Source organism: Tupaia chinensis, unplaced genomic scaffold, assembly GCF_000334495.1.
Source record: "Tupaia chinensis unplaced genomic scaffold, TupChi_1.0 Scaffold000627_1, whole genome shotgun sequence".
Taxonomy (NCBI): Eukaryota; Metazoa; Chordata; class Mammalia; order Scandentia; family Tupaiidae; genus Tupaia; species Tupaia belangeri.
In genome coordinates this window covers 1,482,481-1,508,756 of record NW_006160147.1, presented here as the reverse complement: position 1 = coordinate 1,508,756, position 26,276 = coordinate 1,482,481, and the positions used below count along the sequence as shown (strand labels likewise).

General features: G+C 53.9%; 1 protein-coding gene across 3 annotated transcripts in view; it reads right to left on the bottom strand.

Annotated features, from left to right (window-relative positions):
• Positions 1-26,190, bottom strand: part of ADORA1 (adenosine A1 receptor) — a 36,792-nt gene extending 10,602 nt beyond the window's left edge. Inside the window, exons 1-2 of one of the 3 annotated variants that reach the window (XM_006159165.3) lie at positions 26,033-26,190; positions 24,797-25,194 (exon numbers count right to left, since the gene is read on the bottom strand). In XM_006159165.3, coding sequence (XP_006159227.1) covers positions 24,797-25,137 — 341 coding nt within the window. In that variant the 5' untranslated portion in view covers positions 25,138-25,194; positions 26,033-26,190. Of the gene's footprint in view, positions 1-24,796; positions 25,842-26,032 lie in introns of those variants that run through there. The other 2 variants (XM_027776015.1, XM_014591949.2) reach the window with 2 other exon arrangements.
• Positions 26,191-26,276: the final 86 nt, after the last annotated feature.

Here is a 26,276-nt window from a genome sequence, read left to right as displayed (position 1 = left end):
GGGGTGGGGGGCTTCCCTCTTTCAGATTCAGAGCAGCGTGAGCAGAAGACACTCAGCTCTTGCCCTAAAGGGACCGCAGTCTGATGGGGGAGCAAGAGCTCCCAGCAGAAGCCCCCAGCCTCAAGGTCGCACAGATAACTGAGGTCACTGGCTCTGCCGCAGACCCACGTGCCTCAAAGGAAGCAGCTCTCCTCTCCGGGTGGGCTCGCTCACCCCAACAAAGCGAGGTCTGGAGCCTGCCTCAGATCCAGCTTAAGCTGCAGGGCAGGGTGCAGGGAGGGAGGCTCCCAGGCTTCGAGGAGGCACATTTTCCAGGCATGTTTGTCTGCCATCCCTGTCCCTCTCTTCCGGTCCAAGGAGGCTTGGAGTTTCCTGCAAGGTGGGAGGCCCAGGTATTGCGCTATGAAATCACACTTGAGCAACTAAGACACAGACGCTGGCCGCCCCCCAAGGCCAGGTGATCCTTGATAACAGCCGTCTGCCCTGGACTGCGGACTCAGGGAGCAGGAGCCAGGCTCAGCACTCCCAGCAGCTTTTCCGCTCTGAGACCTGATTCTCTCCAGCTCTCCGGCTAAGGCCAGGAGGGGGAGAGACCAAGGCCCTACAGCCCCACCTGCTCAGTGACTCCTTCTGACTCATCTGTGGGTGGAAAAATCATCCATCTGCCCACAGACTTGACCTGTGAGCAGCCGGTGTACCGAGGCCTCCGTAGGGTGACCGCTGTGATAAGGGGGGACAACATTCCTTTTCCGGTGAAGTGGAAAGGCTGGCCTCAGGGAAAGGGAGCTGAGTAGTTCCCGGGCTTCCCGTTGGCCTCGGCAGCCTTTGCAGACTGTGGTCACATATGAGAGGCAGAGACTCCTCCAGCCTGGCTGGCCCATGGGCAGGGCCAAGCTGCAGAACTGCCCAGGCTCAGGAGAGTCCCCCAAGGCCCTCCCTCAGAATACCGCATTGTGGTGGCAATCAGGAGACCCCAGTTCTTCTCCAGGCCCTGCCGGGAATAAGCTGGCCTGGTTGGAACCCTTCTCATCCTCGTCTTCACCTGGAGAAACCGAACAAGCTATTTTCTTTTCTTTTCTTTTTTTTTTTTTGGAGAGGTTTTCGCTATAGGGCGCGTGCGCTCGCCAGACAGACAGAGAGAGACATAGAGACAGAAAGCGAGAAATCACCCCCCAGGGGGGATGGTCACGCCACAATCCCCTCTCCTCCATTCTCTTCTCGGGATCTTGGGCACACACGCACACGCGCCCGGCGTGAGTTTTAAGCCACCGGGTCTGGGATGCGAACCACGGTCGACTACGTGGGAGTCCAGCGACATAGCCATTACGCTAACTGCTGGTTCCCCCGAACAAGCTATTTTCTAAGCTCCAGCAGGTCGCTGTGAGGCAGGGACACTAAGAAAAGGGAAGCAGGGGGCAAGGCCGGTACATGGGAAGATAAGGAAGGCTTCACTGGAGATAAGGGCTGTGAATGGTCTGGAGTCGGCCTAAAGTCTTTCTCTCAGCGTACTTTGCACAGGACAGTCTGACCACAAGCCATGTGACCCGAACACAAGCCACTGCTTTTTAAGAACTCGTCAAAACCCAGCAGCAGTCAAAACCGAAGACCGAAGTGGACCTGGAGATGAACTATGCCTCATTTCCACGCTGACATTCACACCCCTGAGTAGAGACGGAGGATACACGCAATGCATGAAGACGCCTGAACAGCTACCATGCCTGCACAGAGGGAGCCTCCTCTACGGGCCTTGACCTCACGACCCCATCCTAGTGCCCCAACAGAAACTGCTGACTCAGCGAGAGCCAGGCACGACTGGACCCTCTGAGTCAGTCTGAGGAGTGTGCAACTGTCTTGCAGTAAACTCCTGCTTTCCCTATTTCTGATTTCGCTCTTGAATGCTTTCCTACGCAAAGTCAAAAACCCTTCACCCTGCGGAGGGCCTGAGCCTTGCCCAGTGACAATGGCTCCTCGTCCTGGAAGGTGTCCAGCCGTCCAGCCATCCTCTATGGAGAGCGCTAGCAGAAGGGAGGAAAGAACAAAGGACCACACTCTTCTCTCCAGTGTGGGGAGGCGCCCAGGAGGTGGTGGCAGAGAGGTAGACATGCCTCGCGAGAGGCAGTCCCTTCTCTAAGGATCCCATGCTCCAGGTCTGTCTCCACAGAGCTAGACAGGGAACAAGAAGGAATGGAAAGAGAAATAGTACTTGTTGAGTGAATGCACAGACTAACAAACAAATGAATGAACGATGTGTGCTGTGGAGTAAAACTGGAGTCCACACTGTCCCGTCAACGGCCTGTGGCCCTGAGCAAGATCACTCCTTTGAGCCTCGGTGTTGTCCTGGGCACAGTGGGGTGAGAGGTTGACTTGGCAGGCTCCTGGAGAAGACGAGCCTGGTGTATTCGCTTATCTGGGCACTCCGTGAACAGTGGCAACAAGTGACCATTAATATCACCACTAGGAGGACAGCCTGGTTCTACTGGAAAATACAGACAGCTCTTGAAGAGATACGAAAGAGATTGCAGGGGCACGGATGGACAGAAAGTTGCTTCTGTTCCACTCGGGAAGGCCAGTCACGTGGCTTTAGTTTCTATTTTGCAGCCAGCTCTAGCAGACTCGACCTCGGTACAAGATTGGTCTGTCTTCCCTGATCTGTCTGACTAAAGCGTCCGAGTCTGGGGTGGGGAGTGGGTAGAGGGTTAGGAGCTTGCTCAGCTCAGCACTAAGCCTCCAACCCAATCCCCAGGGTTCTGGAGAAGCCATACCCCTGGGTAACCCCAGAAAAGCTCTGTTGGATATGTGGGTAGCATGAAGACCAGAGACAGGGGAGACTGAGTTAGGGGAGCCCAGGACCTTTCTCCCACCTCCCTTCTGAGCACCTCTTGGCCAGTCTACAGCCACGGGGTACTGGACCTGGCTCCACCAAGGGGCTGTGACCTAACCCCAGCCGGAGAGCAGCTTCCAGGTGAGCCCAACGGTAGCAGCTGGACTGGGACCTGGGAGGCAGGTCTGATGCCCACAGGAGTGGCTCTTCCCTGACCTTCGCGGCCTGGGACTCGGAAGGCTCTGCTCTGTGGAGGTAGCTGCAGTCACGGGGTGGCTTCGTTCTCATCACCCTGGGCTGTCAGGCTCCCTACAGCTCCCAACACTAGCTCCCTGCTCTGGGAAGGACCCCACAGATGGCAGGATGTAAGAGGAGGACAGAAAGGACAAGGGGAGCTCTGTACCTTGGAAATCTTTCCAGATAAAGAGTCCACCCGCACCCTCAGGCCACCCGCCACCATGCCCCAGTTGACACTTCGACATCAGAAAGCTCTCCCCAGAGTCTGACTTCAGTCCCTCCGCTCCATCAGGAACCAAGGAGACACCATCCTTGGGACCTGGAAGCAGTCCGTGTACTCTGCCAGGTTCCGGCCTTTCTCCCCACTCACATCCCAGTTGGTGAAGTCTGGAGCCCAGACAGCAGCAGGAAGTGCCCAGCACCGGCAGTTTCCCCGTCTCTCTTTGATGTCTCCGCTGCTTTCTCCTCATGTCCCCCCCACACACGTGTTCACCAGACCCCCCAGCATGCAGGAGCATTTACGGAAGCCTCTTATCAGCATTTTCGCCTTTCATGGTTTCAGTTACGCATGGTCAACTGCGGTCTGCAAATATTAAATAGAAAATTCTAGAAATAAACAATTCATGCGTTTTAAACTGCATGCTGGCTGTCTGAGCAGCGTGCTGAAATTTTGCACTGTCCTGCCCGAGACATGAGTCATCCCTCTGTCCAGCATATCTGCCCCAGGCGTGCTGCCCACCGGTTAGTCGCTCAGCACATCTCGGTCATCAGATAGAGGAAACGTGGTAGACAGGGGACTTCACACACTCCGCACTTTCAGGCATCCCCTGGGGGTCTCAAACGTGCTCCCCATGTACAAGCAAGGACTGCTCTACCCAAAGCCACAGGCCAGGCCCAATCTAGAAATAAGCCCTTTCCAGCCAGCGGCTCCCCAGGCACACAGTGGGGTGTAGCAACTACCACTGCCCAAGCCCCACCCCCTGCCACACTAAAGGTCCCCCGCGGCTCCAGGATGCCCTGGGTGTAGGAGGGGCCAGAGGCACAGCTACAGTGGAAGGTGGGGAGGCACCGGGCTCAGCAGGTGACTGCAGGTCCGACACAAATCTCCTCCCCAGGACAACATGAGGCAGGAGGAGGATGCTGGATCTCCTGGGTCATGCTGGGCCTGACTCCCTGCTCCCCCCACGGGGAACAATCAGAAGTCTGGGTTCCTCCCTGGACATAGACCTGCAAGTTCAATGCTGTCTCCCTAGTACCCACCGCAGTGCCGAGTACAGGGTAGGCACCCAGTTACATTTAGGAAAGGAAAAGGAATAACGAAGTGCTCAGTTAAAACCAGAGAGGCAGAAAAAGAGGAGGAAAAAGAAACAAAGAACAAACACACTGAAGAAAAAGCGTTACGAACACAGCAGAAATTGAGCCAGCGGTATCAGTAATGATATGGGCCAGCCTGGGGCGTGGTGGCTAACACACAGCCACAGCCATGTGAAGGACCCACAGGGCTGACAGTGGGATTTGGGTCCCAGACCTGGCAGCTTTGAAGACACATAGGCGTGCACGCCCGAAGTCAGAGAGGAGGAGAGATGGAGAAGGGACTGCGGTGTGACCATCCCCCCACCGGGCGTGCTTTCTGCTTTCTCTCTTCCTCTCTCTCTGAAGAGCACACGTGCCTTCTGTCAAAAATTAAAAATAATAGTAATAATAATAATAATCGCTTTAAATGTGCATAAACAGAAGGGAGGGAGGAGGAAGTCAGCCTGAGTCTTGCTCATCTCAACAACAGCGTCCCTCCTGGCAGGCTGCCAGGCCCTGCGCCCAGCCTCACAGATGAGGGACTCCGAGGAGGGTTCCCAGGACTTCCAGCAGAAGGTGCAATCTCAATCTCCCTGCCTCAACATTTCCAGCCACTTAACGAGCTGGTTCTAGTAAGATCTAACCACACTTCCTCCTGCTGCAATGCCAGCCCCTCTCCCCACTGCCAGGCCCGGGTGGAGGTGGGGGTCAGTTTGTTCTCCTCGGGGAGCTGGCCTGTACCCCTTTGGCACCAGGAGAATAGAGCAGTTGCTAGCTGCTGCCCAGGGAGGAGCCTGGCAGAGCACTTCTCCGAGGGTTGATCAATACACTCATTTTCAGTCTCTCCTTGCACTTCTATAAAGCCCTATAAATCACTCGCATCTGCCACGACCCTGAACAGGGGGATCTCACATCATAATGTCAGTGGGGGAGGAGGAAGCTTATTAAATCAGGGCCTCTTTTTTCCATGCGCCATTCACGAAAACTTCAAAGTGCTGTGCTCAGAGCTGGAAAAAGAATGCCGAGAGCCGGCAGTAATGGGCCTTGGGGACCTCGACCAGGCAAGAATCAGGCAAGACACGCACTGCAGCCACGCAGGGGGAGACACATGATCAACGGCAACTGGGGGGAAATGGAGTGGCAGAATCAAAGTGGTTTCCCTCCCCCTGTGAAGCAAACACTGATCATCTGGGCCATGTAGAGGGTCCAGGCCTAGGTGCCCAGCTTTCAAGGCCCACAAAGCCTGATGCTCCCCCTCTTGCTCCCCACCCCGACCTCCATAGCTGGTACCCACCACCTCCAACAGAGCACACTGCAGGCTCAGGAAGGGAGGCTCTGGCAAAGCAATGCAGTGACAGTTTCTGATAGGCTGAGAGGCTGGGGTCTGCGTCAGACCACATAGCTGTCTGAGCAGATCACACCGCCTCTCAGAACCTCAGTTCCCTCCTCTGTAGAATGGATCTGAGATCTGCCCGGCCCACCACCCCGAGGGCCCATCTGGCACTGAGCTTCACATGCAGTCTCTCTTTTGCTCTTTTCACACTCATCCTGGGCAGACAGGGCCTTGCTCAAGGTCACACGGCGAGAGGCCTGAATTGGAATTGCAACCCAGGTCCACTACCCCAAAGCCAGCGTTTATGTTTTTCATAGAATTTTTAATCATCTGTTTTATTTCTGTTGACAAATAATAATTGCATATTTAAATGTGGTACAGAGTGATGCTTCAATACATGTATTCTTTGCAGAACGAGAAAATTCAGCTTTTGAAATTGCTAAAAGAGGGGGCTGGATGATGGTGCAGCTGTAAAATGTTATGTTGTGAGAGGCTGACCTACATGGAAAGTTCCGGAGACTTCCTTGGGTAGCCTGGGCATATGTGTGCCCATGACCCTGGGCTGGTTAAAGCTGGAGGGGGGTGGATTATGGCATCCAGACCCTGTTGTGTGTGTGTGGGGGGGGGTGCTATCACTCCCTCTCTCCCATGAAAGAAAGAAACTCACTTTTTTAAAAAATTGCTAAAATAATGGATTTAAAAGCTGGTTGGGACCATTAGGTGGCTTGGTGGTTAAGGTATTGGATTTCCACATGGCTGACAATGGTTCAAATCCTGGGCCCAGCAGCTTGAAAATCGCACCAGGCAATGTGTGTGTGCATGCCCAGAATCACAAGAGAATAATAGAGAAAGGACTGTGGTGTGGCCATGCCCCCTGGGGAATGATTTCTCACTTTCCCTGTCTCTCTGTCTCTCTGTGTCTCCAGCAAGCACACAAGCCCTATGGCAAAAACACTACAGAAAGAAAAAAAGTTGACGTTCTGTGTTTCATGTGGTGACATTTTAGGAGGCTATGAAGTTGAGGACAGGGATTTCAGGCTTACATTCCCCAGTATCCCTTATTTTTAAAAAAAAAATTAAAAAACATATACATATATATTATTGTTATTATTACTTTAAATGTTTGCTATAGGGCATGTGCACTCACTGGAGGGAGAGAGAGAGAGAAAGTGCTCTCCAGGGGTGTGGCCATGCTATAATCCCTTCTCCACTCTCTTGCTGGGATTCTGGGCATGCATGCACACACAGGGGTGTTTTTCAAGACACTGGGTCTGGGACACAAACTGTGTGGTCAGCTATATGGGATCCAGCCTCTTTAACAACCATGCCACCAGCTGGTCCCCATTATCCCCTATTACCTGAGCTTCTCAAACTGTAGAGTGCCTGTGAGTCACCTGGGTGTCCTCTTACATTGCAAATCATGAGCCTGCAGGTCTAGAGTGGGGCCCAAGAGTCTGCATTTCTGACAAGCTCCCAGGAAATGTCAAGGCTGCTAGTCCCTGACCAGGCTTTGAATAGCAAGGCCCAGTGGCACTCAGCCCAATGTTTGGCACAAAAGTTGCTCTCCCCACCCCCTTATGGGGGAAGCTCAGAAAAAGAAAGGCATTGTCTTGGATCATGCAGGAAACAGGAGCACAAATCCCTGCAGGGTCCATCACAAATCCACTAGTGTAACCTGCTTGTCCTTGCAGATGGCCACCTCCCCAACACGGAGAAAGAGATGGCTGGGAGCCCAGAGGGAAGGGAGAAGAGGAACGAGAGGCTCCCACCTCAGCCAAACAACACTGGCACATCCAGTGCCCCAGTGAAGCACTTGCAGACCATTGCCCCACCTGGCATGCATGTCAGCACGCAGAGTCAGACGGGCAGGTTCTGGTGTTGCCACTTCACAGGTGGAAAAAATGCCGCCCTGCAAATTCAGTGAGCAAGTGCCCAAGGCTACAGGAAGCTTGGTGTCTGAGCTGAGGCCGATCTCAGACTCCTCTGACAGGATCCAGTGCCCTTTTCTGGAGGCACACTACTTGTGGGGGTGGGGGCAGAGTCTCCCTAAGTTCCTCACAACACGCAGCCCCAGGACCCAGCCCTAGGCCTGCTGAGCGGCCTCTCCAGCCCACCTCCACCACTCTCACCTCCGCAGACCTCGTGGGATTATTTCTGCCGCAGTGATGCTAACAACACCTCCTGATTTAGCTCCCCTGCGCTGGTGAGGGAGGCAGCCGTGCGAACGAGCACATGCAGCACTGGGGCTGGAGAGAAAGCAGGCAGGGCCTAAAGGAAAGCGGGCAGCAGGTCAGGCCTGTGCCCACCAGGGGTCTCCGTCGCAGAAACCTCAGCCCTCTTCACTTGGCCTGACTGGTTTCTCTTGTTTGCAAGATCTTGGATTTTGTCTCCCCCTGGGCCGAGAAGCTCCCTGAGAATGAGGGCTATGGTTCCCACAGTCCAAAAACCCCTAAGGACAGTGGCAAGGGGTGCAGGCTGCGTGGTGGTTAAAGTGCTGGACACTCCCCACATGGCTGACCATGGTTCAAGTCCTGGACCTGGCAACTTGCTCTCTCACTTTCTCTCTCTCTCTCTGGTAAAATTAAAATAAATAAATGAATAAATAAAATATTTTTTAGAAGTTTATTTATTTATTGCATGAGTCAGAGAGAGACAAAAGCAGAGACAGAGACAGCACCTCTCAAAAGGGTGCCATGATCCACCCGCTGCTTTGGCCAGCCCAGATCACAGCACGCAGTGCACTCAGGGAGATCTTCAGATGCAAACCCTGAACCTTCCCATATGGGGTTGCCTTACGGAGTGCCATTTTACCACTGCGCCCAGTCCAGCCCCCGAGACACCAGTTTTGCCACTAGCTGGGTAGCCATTTTGAAGTTCCCTTACCCTCAGGTTCCATCTTCGTCTTTGTGAAATGGTGTTGATTCCAGCCTTGCAGAATGCACTACCCAAGAAGTCACCCCACATCGCACCTGACATTGAGAAGACATCAACTTTCTGGGGACCTTCTGGTGCCACAGAGCTCCTGGGTTCCCAGAGGAGCTGGAAGCAGGATGGCAGTGGCTGAATGTCATGCAGAGGCAGATGCCCCAGGCATTGTGCCCAGGACAGCAGCAGAACGCACCCTCACCTGTGTGTGGGGTTCTGTGCACCTCTTGCATTGCCTAACCACTTCCCCAAGGCCGAGCCTGCCAACTGGAGGCCCGCTGGCATGCTCGAAGATGCTCCTCAAGCCACACTGCCCACACCCACCATGCAGAGGCAGACACACACACGCACCAGCCACCTCCCGCTTCCTCCCACCAGACAGCAGGAAGAGAGAGGAGAGGATACTGAGACGGCTCTTGGGTTACACATCTGCTTCATGTATAGTCCTCCCAACAACCCCAGAAGGTAGATCTTAGCGTTTTACAGAAGCCGATATTAGAATTGCATAGATGGGGACTGGCAGGTGGCGTGGCGGTTGTGGCACTGAACTCCCACACGGCCGACTGTGGTTCAAGCCCCAGAGCTGGTGGATTGCTTTCTCACTTTCTCTCTCTCTCTCTCCCTCTGGTTAAATGAAAAGATAAGTAACAAATAAATAATAACAAATACAATTAAATAAAGAAATCTTTAAAAAAGAATTTTATAGATGTTGAAACTGAGGCTCAGAGAGGGTGGCCAAGGCACAGAGCAAGTAAGCGGTAGCGCCTCCCCCAACCTCACCAGATAGTCTTGAGTGTGGACTGAGTTCAGCCCTGAGCTGCATTCCGGCAGGAGGAGCAGGGCCAGGGCACAGCCTACCCTGCCTATGTGACATCAGCGTGGGAGGAGGACCAAGCACCCCGGCTCCTGTACAGGGGCCCTGGAGCTGCCCAGTCCTCAAGGGCTTACAGCCCAGCACCAGCCTGATGGTCCCCCAGGGCAGCGTCCCACCCCTGTGGTCAGGGAGCTCTTGGTGTTGAGTCCCTATTCTGCCATTGGTGACCAAGTGGCAGGGTTCACCTCCCAGCGGCAGGAGCTGTCTGGGCCCAGCAGGTGGTAGACAGCACCGCACCGCACCAGAGGGAACAGGTCTCTTCACAAACCTCAGCCCCTGAGGCACCACCGGCTTCCTGGACCTGCTCCCTGTCTCCCAGGTCTCTGCTCCACTAGGTCCCAGCTCCGTGGCCAGCATCGGCTCCTCTGTCCCCACTGGGCTCAGCAGTCCAGCCAGCCCATGGGCAATACTCTGAACTGCAGGCCAAGGACCAGATTTGGGGGTTCAGGAGGACCCCCTTACACATATCCATCCGCAGCCAACTCGCCCCTGAACAACGAAGCCATCCTCCCTCTCTGCTCTGAGAGCCTCACAGGCAGCTCTGAGGGAGGGACAGGAGCTGTGCCTATTTTATAAATACTGAGACCCAAAGGGGTAAATGATTTACCCAGGACCATTCCGCAATAAACTGGAGTCAAGGCTCAAATACAGGTCTCTGTGTTCATCCATTTAATTATTCATTCGACACTGCTCTTATTTTTTTGGCCAGAGAATATGTGCACTTGCTAGAGAGGAAGAGAGAGAGAGACAGAGAGAGGGAGAAAGCACCCCCCTCCCATAGGACAAGGTCGTGCCACAATTCCTTCTCCATCTCTCCCCACTTTGGGGATTTTGGGCATGCGCACACATACGCCCAGAGCGTTTTTAAGCTACTGGGTCTGGGACCCAAACTGCACAGTCAGCCATGTGGGATCCAGTTTTCTTAATCACTAGGCCATAGGACAAGCCCTATCAATCAACATTTCTGATTACACTGAGCAGATTTGTGATGTTAGCAAGTTGTTCGATCTCAAAGAGCCTCAGCTTCCTTGGACGAGAGAAGGCAACAGCCTTTTAGGTGTGAGCATACACGTGTGCATGAGCGTGCTTGCATGTGTGTGTGTGTGAGTCTGGATGTCAAATCACTTTCTCTTACCACTCCCTGACTCCAAGGCCTGGACAGGTTAAGAAGGGAATGACTGGGAGACAGAGACTGAGGCTCGAGCGCAGGAGGAAGGAAGGGCGGGGCGGAGCATCCTGGCTAGGGAGCAGCCTGGGGCCTGTGTGTTCAGGCCTGCTCAGGCCTCCTGCCAGCGTGTGTGTCTCTCCACTAGCCAGCAGGTCTGCACCCTCAAAGGCAGGGCTTGGGTTGTCAGAAAACACGTGTTGACTTGAACATGTAAATTGTTTCCTTACATCAAGGAGGATTAATGTGGGTGGGAGGGGGCACAGAGTAGCTTGACTGGGGCCCTCATCTGGACATGGAGAATGAGGGACTAGAACAGGGGACACAGGAATGAACAAGGAAAGTTGAACGAATGTTCTGGAATTTCAGAATATTATTTATTAATTAAAAAGAATTATTTATTTTTATTTTATTTTTTATTGTTACTATTATTCTGTTTGACTGGGGAGAGACACATACAGAGAGAGAGAGAAAGAGAGAGAGAAAGCAAGCCACCAGGTCTGACTCGAACCACAGTCAGCCATGTGGAAGTCCAGCACCTTAACCACCATGCCACTTGCCAGCCCCCAGAATACTCTTTTCGACTTATAAAAATAAAAACCCATAACCCTGTTCCCCCTCCCCCGACACACAGATATGCACCTCCATGAAGAACCTGAAGCCATGGCCTCCTGTCTCCACTGCAGTGGTGGTGGTGGAGGGGGCTTGGTGCCTCCATGGCCTGCACTCCCGGCTGCCTTGGGCCCTGGTCTGAACGTGGTCTGCAGGTGGTTACTGAGGCAGCCCCACGGGCTCCTGGGTGCAGCTCAGGAGCCCCAGGCGATGAGGGCAGGTGTCGTGTTCTCTCTAGAGCCCAGGCACGGCTTGGCAGGGGGTGGGGGGTCCCAGACACTGACCAGTCTCCACTAGCCCCCAGGGAGCTCTTGCTTTGGCTCCTCGGAGGCCAGCTCCCCACAGGAGACAGATCCCCAGGACGACATGCAGTGGGGAGCTAGGTGGGAACCATTTTATATGCCCGAAGCGGAGGCCTCGTCCACACCCTTCCCCTCACACACAAGGCATCAAGGGCCTTAGGAGGGAGCTGAGCTGGGGGTCAAAGGCCAGGACCCTTACCCTCTAACTTGCTGGTAAATTGGGCCCTGCTTCACCCCTCTGGACCCCCCATCCCCTGAACTCGTGAGACTGTCTTCCTTAAATGACCTGCATCTTCCATGACCTATGAGCCCTCTGCAGTCAACGCGTGAGGTATCCACTGGCTTCTTTCCAGACCCGCGCTCAGTCCTCCCACTAGGGCGTCCTTCCTCCATTTGAGCATTCTCTCATTCCTACCCTCCACAGATGTTGACCAAGCACCTACTGTGTGCCACACAGGCACGGGCGAGGTGCCGGCGACAATGAGCAGGGCCGTCAGTAGAACCACACCTCACAGTGTCACAGCGCATTTCCACACTGACCTGAACCTGTGGGACCCCAGCGGTCACATCACACCAAGTGGAAGGTGAGACGTGAGCTTTGGGTTATGTCACGCTCGCAACGGCCAGGTCCTGAGTACCTACTGCGTGCCAGCCCCCAAAGGACATGACTCGCCGCCTTACAACACTCCTAAGAAGGACGTATTAAGAAGCCTGTTTTCCAGAAGCAGAAATGGAAGCTCAGAAAGGTCAAGTGACTTATCCAAGAACACACAGCTTCAAGTGTTAAACTAGGACCTGGCCTAAGCCTGTCTGTCTGGGGCGACTGCTCTTCCCCTTCACCTCACACGTGTAGCTCTGGAAAGCAGGGGAGGGAGATGGCTCTCTGAAAGGGAGATCATTAGTAATGGCCAAGTAGGGGCGCTTTCTTCTAACACCTTTCCTTCTGCCTGCAAGGGGACTGCTGGTGAGTTACTTTCCTTTTTTTGAGAGAGAGATTTTTTTTGCTATAGGGCATGTGTGCTCACTGAAGAGACAGAGAGACAGAAAGCAAGAAATCACCCCCGGGGGATGGCCATGCAGAAATACCTTCTCCTCCTTTTTCCTCTCAGGATTTTGGGCATGCACACACACACACCTGGCATGAGTTTTAAGCCGCTGGGCCTGGGACTCAAACCACAGTCAACTACGTGGAAGTCCAGCGACATAAACATCACGCCATCTGCTGGTCCCGTGAGTTACTCTCTAACAGGTGCGTGGAGCTCTTGGCTGTGTAGGGACAAACAAAAAGGGCTGAGAGCGAGCTCTCGGTGTGCTGCTGCCTCGGCCCCTGCTCTCCCAGGATGGGAACTGAGAAGAGCCAGTGGCCTCGAGCAGGCTGAGCAGTGGGAGCCTCAGGTCTGGTTTTCGGCACTTTCCACCCACCCTGGCCCTGCTAACCAACCGCAATGCAAAGCATTCTGTGCTGCATGAGGCCAAAGGAAACTGCATCAGCGTAGAGGAGCTGATGGGGCTGCTGTGAGCAGGCCAGGGTGACTGAGACCCAGTGTGCCCCCATGCCAGCTGAGGGGCTCCCCCATCCCACTTGCTCTGCGACCAGGACTGGACATACCTCCAGGGAGGCAGAATGAGCTTCTCAAGGCCGCAGTAACACCTAGGATGGCCAGGGACTTAGGGTAGGGATCGGGAGACCTCAGCTCTCCCAAAACCCACTGTGTTCTGCTCTGAATGGAGTCCAGCCAGGGAAATGAACCCTTAATTCCACTGTCTCCTGAAAGTTTTAGGGAGCCTGAAGCCACATGTACTTCCTGTTGTGGCCCCAGCCTGAGAGTGCCAAGACTCCCGAGAGGTGAGGTAGGCCATAGCAGAGGGAGCAGGGGCCAGCTGGGGGTGTGACGATTAAGGCTCTGGACTCCCATATAGCTGACCATGGTTTGAGTCCCAGATCTGGTGGTTTGGAAATCCTGCCAGGTGCATGAGCATGCATGCCCAAAAAATCCTGAGAGGAGAGATTGCAGTGTAGTCATCCCCTGGGGTGATTTCTCACTTTTCCTCTCCCTCTGTCCCTCTCTGGTGAGCACACATACCCTATGGCAAAAACCTAAAAAATAAATAAGTAAGTAAAATAAACTTACTAAAAACAAAAGGGGCCTGCTGAGTGTTTGAGGGGCCCCTTCCTTGAGGCCCTGTGAGGCAAGAAGAGGCCCATGTGCCTGGCCACCAGAGGGAGCAGAGTTGGGGAGTGAGGGAAGAGAAGGTTCCAGTGGGTCTCTGCCACCTCGCCCCACCTGAGTACTTCATAGGATGCCAGTCGCCCCAGTTTCCTTTTCCTTCCACATCTCCACACACAGCACCACCATCCACCCAGCAGCTCCAGCCACAGGCCTGGAGAATGGCCAGGATTCTTCCCCACACTTCTCACATCCAAGCCACTCCTGCACTGTCCCCACCTCCCATGGCCCCAGTCCTATCTGGTCTCCTCTCGTCCCCTCTTATCCCACTCTAACCCATCGTCCACACAGCAGGCAGAATGACCTGCTTGTATTTAATGCCAGTCACACTGATGGCGTCTTCTCTAATGCTAAGCCACCCTTGGGCACATGGAATCAGTCCTTTTTGAGGGTGACATAGTATCCTTTTGCTATCCCTAGACTGGATTTGTTCGTATTTTGTTAAGGACTTTTGACCTTAGTAAAATGTAATTTGAATGATGTCATTCTCTGCTTAAGCCACTCAAAGGCTTCATCATGCATGTGAAATCAAATCCACACTCTTGACCAAGCTCTTGAACCACAAGGCCTCGGGCCCTTGGGAGGGGGGGGTCTCAGGACATCGGCATGTGGTTTTGGAGATGCCAACGGGGCTGCCACAGAGAAGACCACGCTGTCCTCCTTCCTTGGAGCCTCGTGTTGTAATGGTAGGACCTGCTCATTTCCATGCTGGCTCGAGTTCCATGGAACTCGTCTCTGAGTTCCATGAGGGCAGGGACCGGGACAACTTTCTCAACCACAAGACACCTACTCTTACCATGAATCTAGCATTTCTAAAGGAAGGAAGGAAAGAATACCTCCTCCATGTCTGTGCCATGGTGCTAAACACGGCTGGCGATAAACCCACACCATGCTGCCTGGTCTACTTCCAACTCATTACCACACACTTCAGACGGGCCCTTTGTGCTGCCCCAGGTATGCCAGGCTTCCCAAGTCTCATCACACCCCTCCTTCCTAGAGAAGCTTTTACACTTGCTGCTCCCGCAGCGCCTCTGCTGCGCCCTCACTCAGCCAAGTCTCAACTGACACAGTCAGAGAACTTCAGCTCTCAGCCTCTGCACCCACAGACTGCATTAGGGCAGCCAGCTGTCTGAAGCCAACACCCCAGACCAGCTCCGTGGCCTGGTGGTTAAGGCAGCCAGATCCCACATGGCTGACCACATGGTCCAAGTCCTGCATTTGGTGGCTTGAGACACTGGGTGCGTGCGTGTGCCCGAAGTTCCAAAAGGAAGGAGAGATGGAGGAACAAAAAGATTGTGGCGTGAGCATTCCCATAGGGAGTGTTTTCTCCTCTCCCTCTCTTTCTGGCAAGCACATGTGCCCTCTAGCATGTCAATCAATCAATCAACCAAATGCCAGTCCCTTCAGTTATGCACTCTATCCAACTCCGCTTGCCTAGACAAGGACATCCCTCCAGGATCCTCCCTGCTCCGTCATCAGTATGTCACTCTCTCCTGGGTGTTTCCGGTCCCCACACAAACATATCAACCTCTTTCCTCTCTTAAAAAGCAACATAAAGCAGAATGCCTTGTCCCACTTTAACAGCAGCTACCCCTTCCTTTGTCCTCTTTGCAGCAAAATTCCTCTCAAGCGTGATCTATACCAGCTGCCCTCAATTCCATTCCCCTTCCCTCTTTTCGTTAAAGATTTATTTTTATACTTTTTCTTGTTATTCATATAAAGCAGGTGTGCACATTTGAGCGAGTGAAAGAGGGAGAGGAGAGAGAGAGAAGAGCACCCTGCCAGGCTCTGGTCACACCACAGCCCCCTTCCTCCGGTCCTTCACGCCATCAGATTTGGGGACTCATGCATGTGCCCAGCACCAGGCGGAGGAGTCGAACTGAGGTCGCCATGTGGGAAACAGCTTCTGTTGAGCACAGCATTAGGGCTGGGTCCCAGAGCTGGCCCTCCCTTTCCCTCTTGAGTTTTCTCCAATCAGGTTTTCCATCCCCACCCCCTGCCGACATTTCCCATCACAGTCACCAATGGCCTTGCTATTCCGAGTAAATCTCGGTCCCCATCCCTCTTCACCCCCTGATAGCATTTGACAGTCACTCTCTCGTGCTCCTTGATATGCTTTCCACCCTTGGCTTCCAGGACGCCTCGTCCTGGCTCTGGGCTTCCTCCTGTGTCTGGGCTTCTACTTCAGGCTCCTTTGCAGGTGTCTCCTCTCTCCTCACCCCCTCAATGTTCAGGCCTTGGTCTGCTCCTCTTTCTCACCTGGGCTCCTCCAGCTGCGCTGGCTGAAAGCCCACCTGCATGCCAAAGGCTCTTCATCTACGTCCCCAGTCCCGACCTTGTCCATCCAGTCACCCAGTCAACATTGCGTGGAGATAGATGTTGGACACCCACACTCGGCAGGTCTAAATCTCAGTTTCCCGAGACTTCCTCACGTCAAAGAATGCCAGCTCCATCCTCCCAACTGCTTAGGACTGAGGGTTTGGTCATATTGACTCTTCTTTCCGACATCCAACCTGCAGGAAAATCCCCACATCCAACTCACAAGCAAACTCTCTGGTTCTTCAATATGTATCATGGATTTAAATAAATCATGGTATAGGGGACCAGCAGTTAGCGTAATGGCTATGTCGTTGGACTCCCACGTAGTCGACCGTGGTTCACGTCCTGGACCCGGTGGCTTAAAACTCACGCCGGGCACATGTGCGTGTGTGCCCAAGATCCCGAGAGGAGAATGGAGGAGAAGGGATTGCAGCGTGGCCATCCCCCCTGGGGGGTGGTTTCTCGCTTTCTGTCTCTCTGTCTCTCTCTGTCTGTCCGGCGAGCGCACACGCCCTATAGCAAAAACCTCTCCAAAAAGAAAAATAAATAAATAAATAAATCATGGTATAGTCATACACTGGAATTCTGACAGCAACAAGGGAGAATGGATAACAAAGATGAACTCAATAACAAGGATGAACCTCGGCCATAATTCTGAGCTTCAAAAGTCAGACACAGGGGTCAGTAGGTGGCACAGTGGTTAAGGTGCTAAACTCCCACACGGCCAACCTCAGTTCAAGTCCCAGACCTGGCAGCTTCTTTCTACCTTTCTCACTTTCTCTCTCATTCATCTCTCTCTGGTGAGCACATGTGCCCTATAGCAAATTAAAATAATAATAAGTAATTAATTAATGGAAAAAATAAGCCAGACACAAAAGGTTATATGCCACTTGATTCGTGTTTTATTTTGTTGGTTTGTTTTTGTTTTTGTTTTTTTTTTTTTTTGGAGAGGTTTTTGCTATAGGGTGCGTGCGCTCACCAAACAGAGAGAGACAGAGAGACAGAAAGCAAAAAATCACCCCGCAGGGTGTATGGCCACAACACCACAATCCCTTCTCATCTATTCTCCTCTCGGGATTTTCACCACATACACACACAGGCGCCCGGACTGTTTCAAGCCACTGGGTCCGGGACTCAAACCACAGTCGATTACATGGGAGTCCAGTGACATAACCATTATGCCATCTGCTGGTTCCTTCTTTTTTTTTAAAGAAGAAGAAAAAGATAGAGCTTTTTGCTATAGGGTGTATGCGCTCACCAGAGAGACAGGAAGCAAGAAATCACCTCCCCAGGGGGGATGGCCACACTGCAATCCCATCTCCTCCATTCTCCTCCTGAGATCATGGACATGAACTTGGACATGAAACTCTGGTGTGAGTTTCAAGCCTCTGGGCCCGGGACTCGAACAATGGTCAGTCATTTGAGAGTCCAGCACCTTAACCACTATGCCACCTGCTGGCCCCCACTTGATTCCTTTATAGAAGCTCCCGAACAGATAAAAACAACCTATGGGCATAAAGGCCCAAAGTGTGCTTACTTCATGGAGGTACTGACAGGGAAGTACATAAGGGAGTCATGTGGGACTGAAAAATGTCCTAAATATTGACCTGGGGGTAGGACATGCCATATTCAGACACAAGATTTGATTAAGCTATACACTGAAATCGATGTACTTGGTGAAATTTCACCCAATTAAAAAAAAAAGTTAAAACTCAAAAACTCACATCCAGAATTAACCACGTTTCACCCCCTCCACTGGATCGTTCCATTCAAGCCACCTCCATCGTCTCATACCAGAGCAACTGTGACACTCCGAACCAGTCCCTGCTTGCAGCCTGGCCCTGAAAGCATATTCTCAACACGGCAGCTGGCGTGAGCCAGATACCTATAACGGGGTCCTGCACACACGAGGCCCTCAGTAGGTGTGTGCTGAGTAAAGGGACCAGTGAGTGAGTGACAATCTCTGTCTGTGTGAGGGCCCTGTGCGGGGCACAGAAAGGCTGGAGCTTCTCCTCAGCTACTCTGGTCTGCAGGAATCCACAGTCTCTTCAGAAGCTAAGAGCTCCCAGGCAGAAGCAGAGACCAAACCGGCTTGGCCAGCTCTGCATTTCTAAGCCTGGTAGAGTACCTGGCACACAGTAGGTACTCAAAGCGTATTTATGAAACAGACAAATGGAGGTCACCAGCTTCCCAGCCCCACATCTCTCTGCAATTCTGCTGGGAAAATACTGTCAGAATAAGGAGCGAGGCAGGAGAAGGCGCCCCAATCTCCACTTCTTTGGGGCCAGGCAGTCCCTTGCCGACTGCCCCCATCTCCCTGCCCACCTTCAAGCCAGTATTTCCAAGGTCACGTGCATCCAAGCCCCCCTTCACCTGCCGGTCCTTTTTTTCCCTACTCCCCTCAACCTTCACCAGCCTTCTCTTTGTTCTACAGCAGCCAGTAGCCTCCTCCAGGTTGCGGTGAGCAGGCCGGGTTAAAGGGGCAATCGTACACCCCAAAGAGCTGCATACGTGTCTCCACTGCCTTCCTCTCAGCTCTGTGTGTCTGTGTGCACCCCGTAAATGGGGCCAAGCCAAGAGTCACATTCCAAGCCCTCCACCCTGGAGACCGCTCTCCTCTTCATGAGACAGAGAAACAGATGCTCAGGGCCTCCGGGAGTGGAGGCTGGGCGTTAGGGTCTGGACTGGGACCCACCATTCCTGCCCCACATAGCCTTGGAGGGCGAATGGGCTGAGGAATGCCAAACGCGCCCTGGGGATTGCAGGGAGGATGAAATTAGGCAGGAGGAGAGGCAATCCAGTAAAGGGAGTGGGAAATATTTAACCCCATAGAAAGATCCATATAGCTGGGGACTGTGCTGCTTCTCAGAAGGCACAACCCAGGGTCTACTTGGCTCTGACCTTACAAACAATGTGAATCATTGAGGTTTTCTCTTTTTTAGGTTTTTGCCATCGGGCATGTGCATGGGCCAGAGAGAGAAAGAGAGTCAAAACGGAGAGAGGGAAAGTAAGTAATCATCCCCCAGCGCAGTCCCTTCTCCAGTCTCCTCTTGGGATTTTGGGCGCACACGCAAAAAACTTTTAAACCACGGGATCCGGGATCAGAACAGCAGTCCACCATATGGGAGTCCAGTGCCTTAACCATGATGAACCTGTTGGCCCCAAAATGGTTTTTTTTTTTTTTTTTTTTTTTGGAGAGGTTTTCGCTATAGGGCGCGTGCGCTCTCCAGAAAGACAGAGAGACAGAAAGCGAGAAATCACCCCTCAGAGGGGATGGTCACGCCGCAATCCCTTCTCCTCCATTCTCCTCTCGGGATCTTGGGCACGCACGCACGCACACACGCCCAGCGTGAGTTTTAAGCCACCGGGTCTGGAACACGAACCGCAGTTGACTACGTGGGAGTCCAGCGACATAGCCATTACGCTAACTGCTGGTTCCCCAAAATGTTTTTTGTACTAATAAAAAATCAGTTAACAATCTGATTAGTTAATAAAATAAGAATGAATAAATAGAATGTGATAGCCACATACTCATTTATTCAAATATGTTATGGCGTGGCTTTTCTGCGCCAGACACAGTGGGTACAGGGTGTATACACAGAGGTCCTGGTTCTTCCCATGCTGTCCAAATCCAGAATGGGAGACATTACACAAGAATCCTCCCAAGTTGTAAGTGACATGAGAGTGGATCTAACCTCGTATGTAGCAGAGAAAAGCAATCTGGCCCAGCTGATGGGGAGAGGGTCAGGGAAGGTCTCCTTCAGAGGGGCTGTTTAGCTGTAACCTCTAAGATGAATAATAATACAACCCCATCTAATACCATCACAAAAAACTTACGAAAGAATTTCAGTTGCCACGAGAAGTGCTTCCAATATAATGTTAAGTGAATAAAATGGGATATAAAACCATGTATATATAGATGCCCTCACTATGTAAAAATAATATATCTATATATATATATGTGTGCGTTCATGGAAAATTTTTCTGGAACACCAAAATGTTAACAGTAGTTCTCTGTAGGTGGTGGGATTACTGGTGATTTGATCATCTTTATTCCTTCCTTTATTTTTCACAATCAACATGGGTTGGTTTCATGCTTAGAAATAAAAAGCAAATGTCAGCATGTGGCCCCCACAGCTCCACTCATGACCCCTGGGGAAAAGGAGTTCTCCCGAAGGCATCTTGGCCAGCCCCCTGCACCCAAGCAGTGCCAACACCTGGGCAGATTGTCCCACACCAGGTAGGGAAGCTTTCTCCTTGGAACTAATCCCCACCTCTCTACAACTAAAGTCTTTGTTTTCCTAGCTCAGCACGTTCCCTAGCATATAACGCACCTGAAGGCCACGCCTAGGTCAATCAGAGAATTTGTCTTCTTAATCATACAGTGCCTGCCCTCCGTCCATTCCCCTGACGCCTGCCACTGACTTGATGACTCGCCCCATCGTGGCTGCACTTTTCTGTTCTGTTCCTTAAGGAGAAGTGATTGCTAAGAGCTCTTCCTGCTCTGACCTTTCGCATCTGGGCAGGGGAGCAGGAGTCCTGATTGGAGGGGAATGGGCTCCCAGCCAAGCAACCTTGAGCCACCTCCTACTCTCCCTGGACCTGTTCCCTTGTCCACAAGTGTGAGGAGTTGGGCTCCACTCCTCTTCCATCTTGGACACTCTAGGCCTAGACTAGCCCACACATCCTTAAACAGAGGATCTGGAGACAGCCTGTTCTCCTGCCTGACAGTAACTATTTGAGGACCCAGGGGTCTGCTGGGGTGTACGGGACATGAGACACTATGGGTATCAAGAAATGTCCATGTTCCATAGGGCAGGGAGGATTAACCTGATTCCTAAAGGTCATCGGGTCCTAATCTACCAGATTCCTCTCCCTGCCCAAGCTGGGCCCAGCACACCAGGCCTCCCCCACTCCCTGCAGGGCTCCCTGCTAGCTTCCCTGGGTCAGCAGCCCAGCAGGGCAGGTTTCCAGCTGTGGACTGAGGCAGGGCTGCCAGGAGCTCAGCTGCCTATTGGGGTGAAGGTGGGGCGGGAGGGGGCAGGGCCGAGCGCTGCTGAGCAGAGTGCAGAGACCATTGGCAAAGGTCAGAGAAGAATCACCCCACTGACAGCTTTGAGGAAACGCCTCCAGAAATCCTACAGCTTCTTGGGCTGATGCAAGAGAAGCCCTTGGGCTCACTGGCTAAAGGCATCTGTTAGGGCTGGACTCTAATCCCGCCCCTGCTTCTGACAAGCTGCATGAGCAAATTACTGAACATCCCTGAGCCTCAGACCGTGGTTAGCTAAAGGATGGTCTACAGGATTGGGGTAACGACTCTACAGTGAAAGGCTGTGACATTAAATGACATAAAGTATTCAAAAAACAAAGCCTCATGTCCAGCACGTAATCACTAGGCGCTAAAAACACGACATGACAAAAACCTGCCAGGATCCCAACACGTCACTGGCAGGTGCCAGGGTGAGAAAGAACCACTGAGAATTAAAGCCAACAGAAACATCAGAGACCTGAACTCCAAGCCCTTCATTTCACAGGTGGCAAGGGAGAAAGGCTCAGAGAGGTTGAGTAAGTGGCCCATGGTTGCACAGCTAGTTGCTAACAGAGCAAGGTTCAAACTCAGGTCTATCTGACTCCCAAATACCCACCACATCTCACCTCACTCCAATCCCTCTGGGCTTGGTCGGCCCCTGCTGGAATCTCCTTCCTGCACAGAAGGTCTTGGTCAGGACTTTGCTAGAAGTCCTCCCTGCCCTAAGCCTCTGAAGTAGGCACCAAATTGTCACAGAGTGCCAACAGGAAAGCCCTGGGTCGGGAACCAGGGTATCAATGACCAAGTATGTGAAAGTGGCATGTAAATGACATGCAAATGAAATGTAAATGACCCAAGTTATTGATGAACTAACGATTTGAGCTTTTTTAAATGTATGAAGCAGACCACACTACATGATGTGATTTTCTTTTTTCTCATAATTCTAAGTGGAAGGAAACGGCATCTGTGGCTGACTGGCCGAACCATGCCTCACTCAGGGAGGGGTCTGAGGACTCCTGCGTCTAGAGCCCAGATGAGCTCTGCCACCACCTGGTCACCATCACGCCCTGGGACTCTTGGTGCAGCTCCCTTTGACTGGCCCAGCAGGGCAGGAGCCAATGTCTGGGGGCCTCTGATGAGAGAGGCCTCGCAGACCCAGCAGCCTGTTGACTTCAGCTGCCCAGAAGGGGACAGAGCATGCGGCTCCCTGTGCAAGAGACCTGAGCAGTGACAGGAGAGGTCCCAGAAGGGTCCACACCTCCGCCAGGATCCCTGCACGAGGAGCTGAGCACAGCAGTCAGCCCTCCCCTAACTTAGGAGGAAGGCCTCTTTCCATGGAGCAGGGTGCTCCCAGGCACAGGAGGAGGTCAGGGCCCCAAGGTAGAAGGGAGACAGGACTAGTCCACAGCAAGGAGGTTAGAGGTGAGACATCTGGGAGGCCTGCCTGAGGCTCAGCTGTGTGCACTGGGGAAGCCAATTCACTGTGCCAGACACCGAGCTGGACGTTCTGGAGAATTGCAAAAACAGACAAGATGCGATCACTGCCCAGGTCACTACGAGCCACCAGGGGCGAGGAAACACGCATGGGCATAACTTCACAGTACTTGGACACCCCTTCAGAAGGGATTGTGTGAGTGTGTGTCTGCACGTGTGTCTACGTGTGTGTGTGCACATGCACCTTCTATGAGCATGAGGCTGTTATGAGGGGAGGCAGGGTTGTCTAGCCAGCCCCACTGTGAGCCATATGTCAATGATCAAAGAGCTACAAACGTCACTGTACCATCTGCAGCGTGCATGAAGTATGTCAGCCTTCAGATCAAGTGCCTCGTGTGCCCAAGAGCATTGAATTCCTCCAGTAACCCTAGAGAGTAGGCACTGGTATCAACGTCCCCTTTTATAAACGAAGAAAGTAAAGCTTAAGGAGGTTCAATAAGTGACTTTCCCAGCTAGAAATTCACAGCACGAATTCCAACCCAGGCATGTATTTGCCTCTGTGCACACCCTGCCTCAGCCTCCCAAAAAGCAGTTCCTCGAGACACCCCCAGCTCCAAAGCAACAGCAGCTGCCTCCTGAGGAATGAGCCTGCAGTTCCTACCAGCACAGCCCTCTCCACCCCCAGGGCCGGGAGGGGACATTCTGCGTCAGTGACCTCTGTAACATCAGCTCCGGCCTTTGGCTCGCCTTGGCACCCAACTCAGCAGACAGAATTTCTCTAACAGCCTCCCAACGTCTCTACATCTGCGTGAGTTTCCTAATGTGGCTATCCTTTGTTATAATGGTCGGACTCAGGCTCGGCTCTTCTAATGGCTTGAGCCCAGCTTGGTCCGTGCAGCCCAGCAGCGACCTGGGACTAATGGCAGCTTGAAAGCTTCCCAGCTGCTGAGCTTCTAGGCTTCTGGGCTGTGCTGGATGGTTGAATTAAGCTCTGCTCCCCCCTGGCTCCAGGAGACCCTCTGAGTCTTAGTTTCCCTGTTACCAGTTCCTGCTCCAGCGCCCTCACTCGATCATGTTGAGAACAGGAAAAAATCATGCATGAAATAGGGCTTTGAAAAGTTAAACGTGCACAAATGCAAAGCCAAAGGAGAAAGTGGGTGCCTAGGCCAACCCAGGCAAGCTGCCAAGTGAGGCCAGAGTCCCCATGTCCCAGATATGGAAGCTTTGCCGGGGATGGCAGGTGCTGGACATGGCCGGAGCTCCCCAGTAGAAAAGGAATCTACTAGTGACAGGAATTTAAAGAGGGCAAGCATGCCTCATAAGAGTGTCCCAGCAGGGCCAGTCCTTGGCAGTGTGCCTAGGTACTCACTGGTGCTTGGTGGCCCAGGCACTGCCTGGTGACGAGATTATGGCCTGGCAGGTCTGGGCAGGGATCCTCAACGTGGACTGGAAAGCCACAGTGAGGACTGCCCTCATCAGGCCACCCACCCTGGAGCTGCATGGAGGCAGCACAAACACCTCCTCTGTGACCGACGAAGACAAACACGGTTTTGCAACAGAGCAGAATGTTGGGAGCGGACGCCAGCGTTCCCCCTCCTCCTGCCTGCACTAGGGAGCCTGTAAGTGGCCAGTGGGCAGAGACAGCCAGACCACCGGGCTCAGCGGGGCAGCCCAAGAGCGCAGAACAGACTGGCACCGAAATACCTAGAGAATGAGAGGGCTAAGGAAGAGCTAAAGAGAGTCTTCAGGAAGCCTGCCTGGCTCTGGGTGGAGAAGCAGCACTCCCGCTCTGGTGTGCACGCTCAGTACAAGCTCACATTCAGCCTAGCCCTCTACTCACCCCTTCCTCTCCCCTGGGGCTGCTGGAGCTCAGCTTGGTCTCCCCAGTGCTCATCGTGACCCTGTCTTGGCGGCCCCTCCAAGTCCCCCACCTCCCTCCCAAGTCCAAAAAGCAGCCTCAGCTCTCCAGCAGCCACAGCTTTGGCTCTGAGGTCCTGGACACTGCCAGGTTCACAGCACCCAGCCCCCTCCTGCTTCTCCAACGTAGCTTGGCCTAGCACTGCAGAGCGGGGCATGGGAAGGCAGAGTGGGGGCTAGGGAACATGGCTCAGAATGGCTGGCCTGGCTTGGGTCTTACGCTTCTCCTTCCTTCCACCCTCTCTAGATGGCCCAGGAGCCAGCCAGCATGGGATGCTGCCAGTACCTTCAGCTGCTGGGGACTCACCGGAGAGGGATCTTGACGCGGAGGTAGCGGTCCACGGCAATTGCCAGAAGGGCCAGGATGGAGCTCTGAGTGAGGATGAGGACGGGGCAGGCGACCATAAGGCAGGTGTGGAAGTAGGTCTGTGGCCCAATGTTGATGAGGATGGCCAGGGGGATGACCAGGGCGCCCACTGCCACATCAGCCACCGCCAGCGACACGATGAAGCAGAAGGTGGCATCCCGCAGTGCCTGGTTCACTTTCACTGCCCAGATCACCAGCACGTTCCCGGGTACGGAGACCAGTGCGATGAGCACCTCGATGCCAATGTAGGCGGCCTGGAAGGCCGAGACGGAGGGCGGCATGGTGGGCACAGGCTGGGCACATCAGCAGGCAGGCACCAAGGCCCACAAGGCAGGCACCTGTGGTCGGGAAGCCTGGGGTGGGGAAACCGTCCAGCCGGTGGGGGGAGCCCAGGCAGCCCTGGAACTCCCGCTGCCTTTGGAGATGTGCCCCACTTGCAAGTCCAGCGCCCGCCAGGCTGGAGGGGGGTCCTTGGGCCCTTTCTGCCTAATGTCTGTCCCCTCCCCTTATCGTCCCCAGCGGTTCCGTTCTGCAACTTAAAATAGCAGCGCTGGCTCCTCCACTGGCTTTTCTATCAGGTGTGAGGCAGCTCCCAGCGCACGCATGCCCCTCAGGGGTCCCCCAAGCCTGGCACTGTCCACCCGTGCGCACAGAGCAGGATGCGGGGAGCTCACCATCCTGCCTGCTGGCCAGCAGAGGGTCCCAGCGCCGGGACCCAAAGTTCCTGGCACCTGGTGCCGCCCAGAGCTGTGGGGCCGCGCCGGGCAGGGCTGGGCTCTGGGCACCGCGCGGCAGCTCATCGTCCTCCAGGCTCCCGCCGCAGCGCTCCCAGCCCGGCCTTTCAAGCAATCACATGGTGTGGCGGAGGCTCGGCCCGGACGCTTTTAAAGAGGTAGTGCCCCCGTTTCGCACCTGGGACTGGGGTGCAACGTGGGTCTGCGGGACTGAGCCCAGGCCGGGCTGGGGCGCGGGCTCCCATTCCCCGGCGTGCGCGCACACACGCCCTGCACCCACCCACCTGACACAGCACCGCGCCTGGCTCTTAGCAGTCCCCAGTCCCACGCCGGCGACCTCGCCTGCCGCCTGCCCCACGGGGGCATTCCAGTCGCTTTATCCACCTCCCCACCCGCACTCTGGTCGGGGAGTTCCAGGGAGCCAACCGAGGCACAGACTTACCCAAGGTCACCAAAGCTGGCAGAACTCCTCACCACCTAGCCGTTCTGTCCAGTAGCCCCCACATCCAGCCGCCGCTGGCTCCGGGGATGCCTGGAAATTCCAGGGTCGGCCTGTCGGGTCCAGGGGGATGGGAGCTGGCTGGGACCTGACTCAGGCGCCGGCGCCTTGGTCGCCCCCGGTGCGGGAGCTGAGTGACAATCGGGCTCCGCACACCGGGAGGGGGCGGGGGCGGGGGCCGCACCCG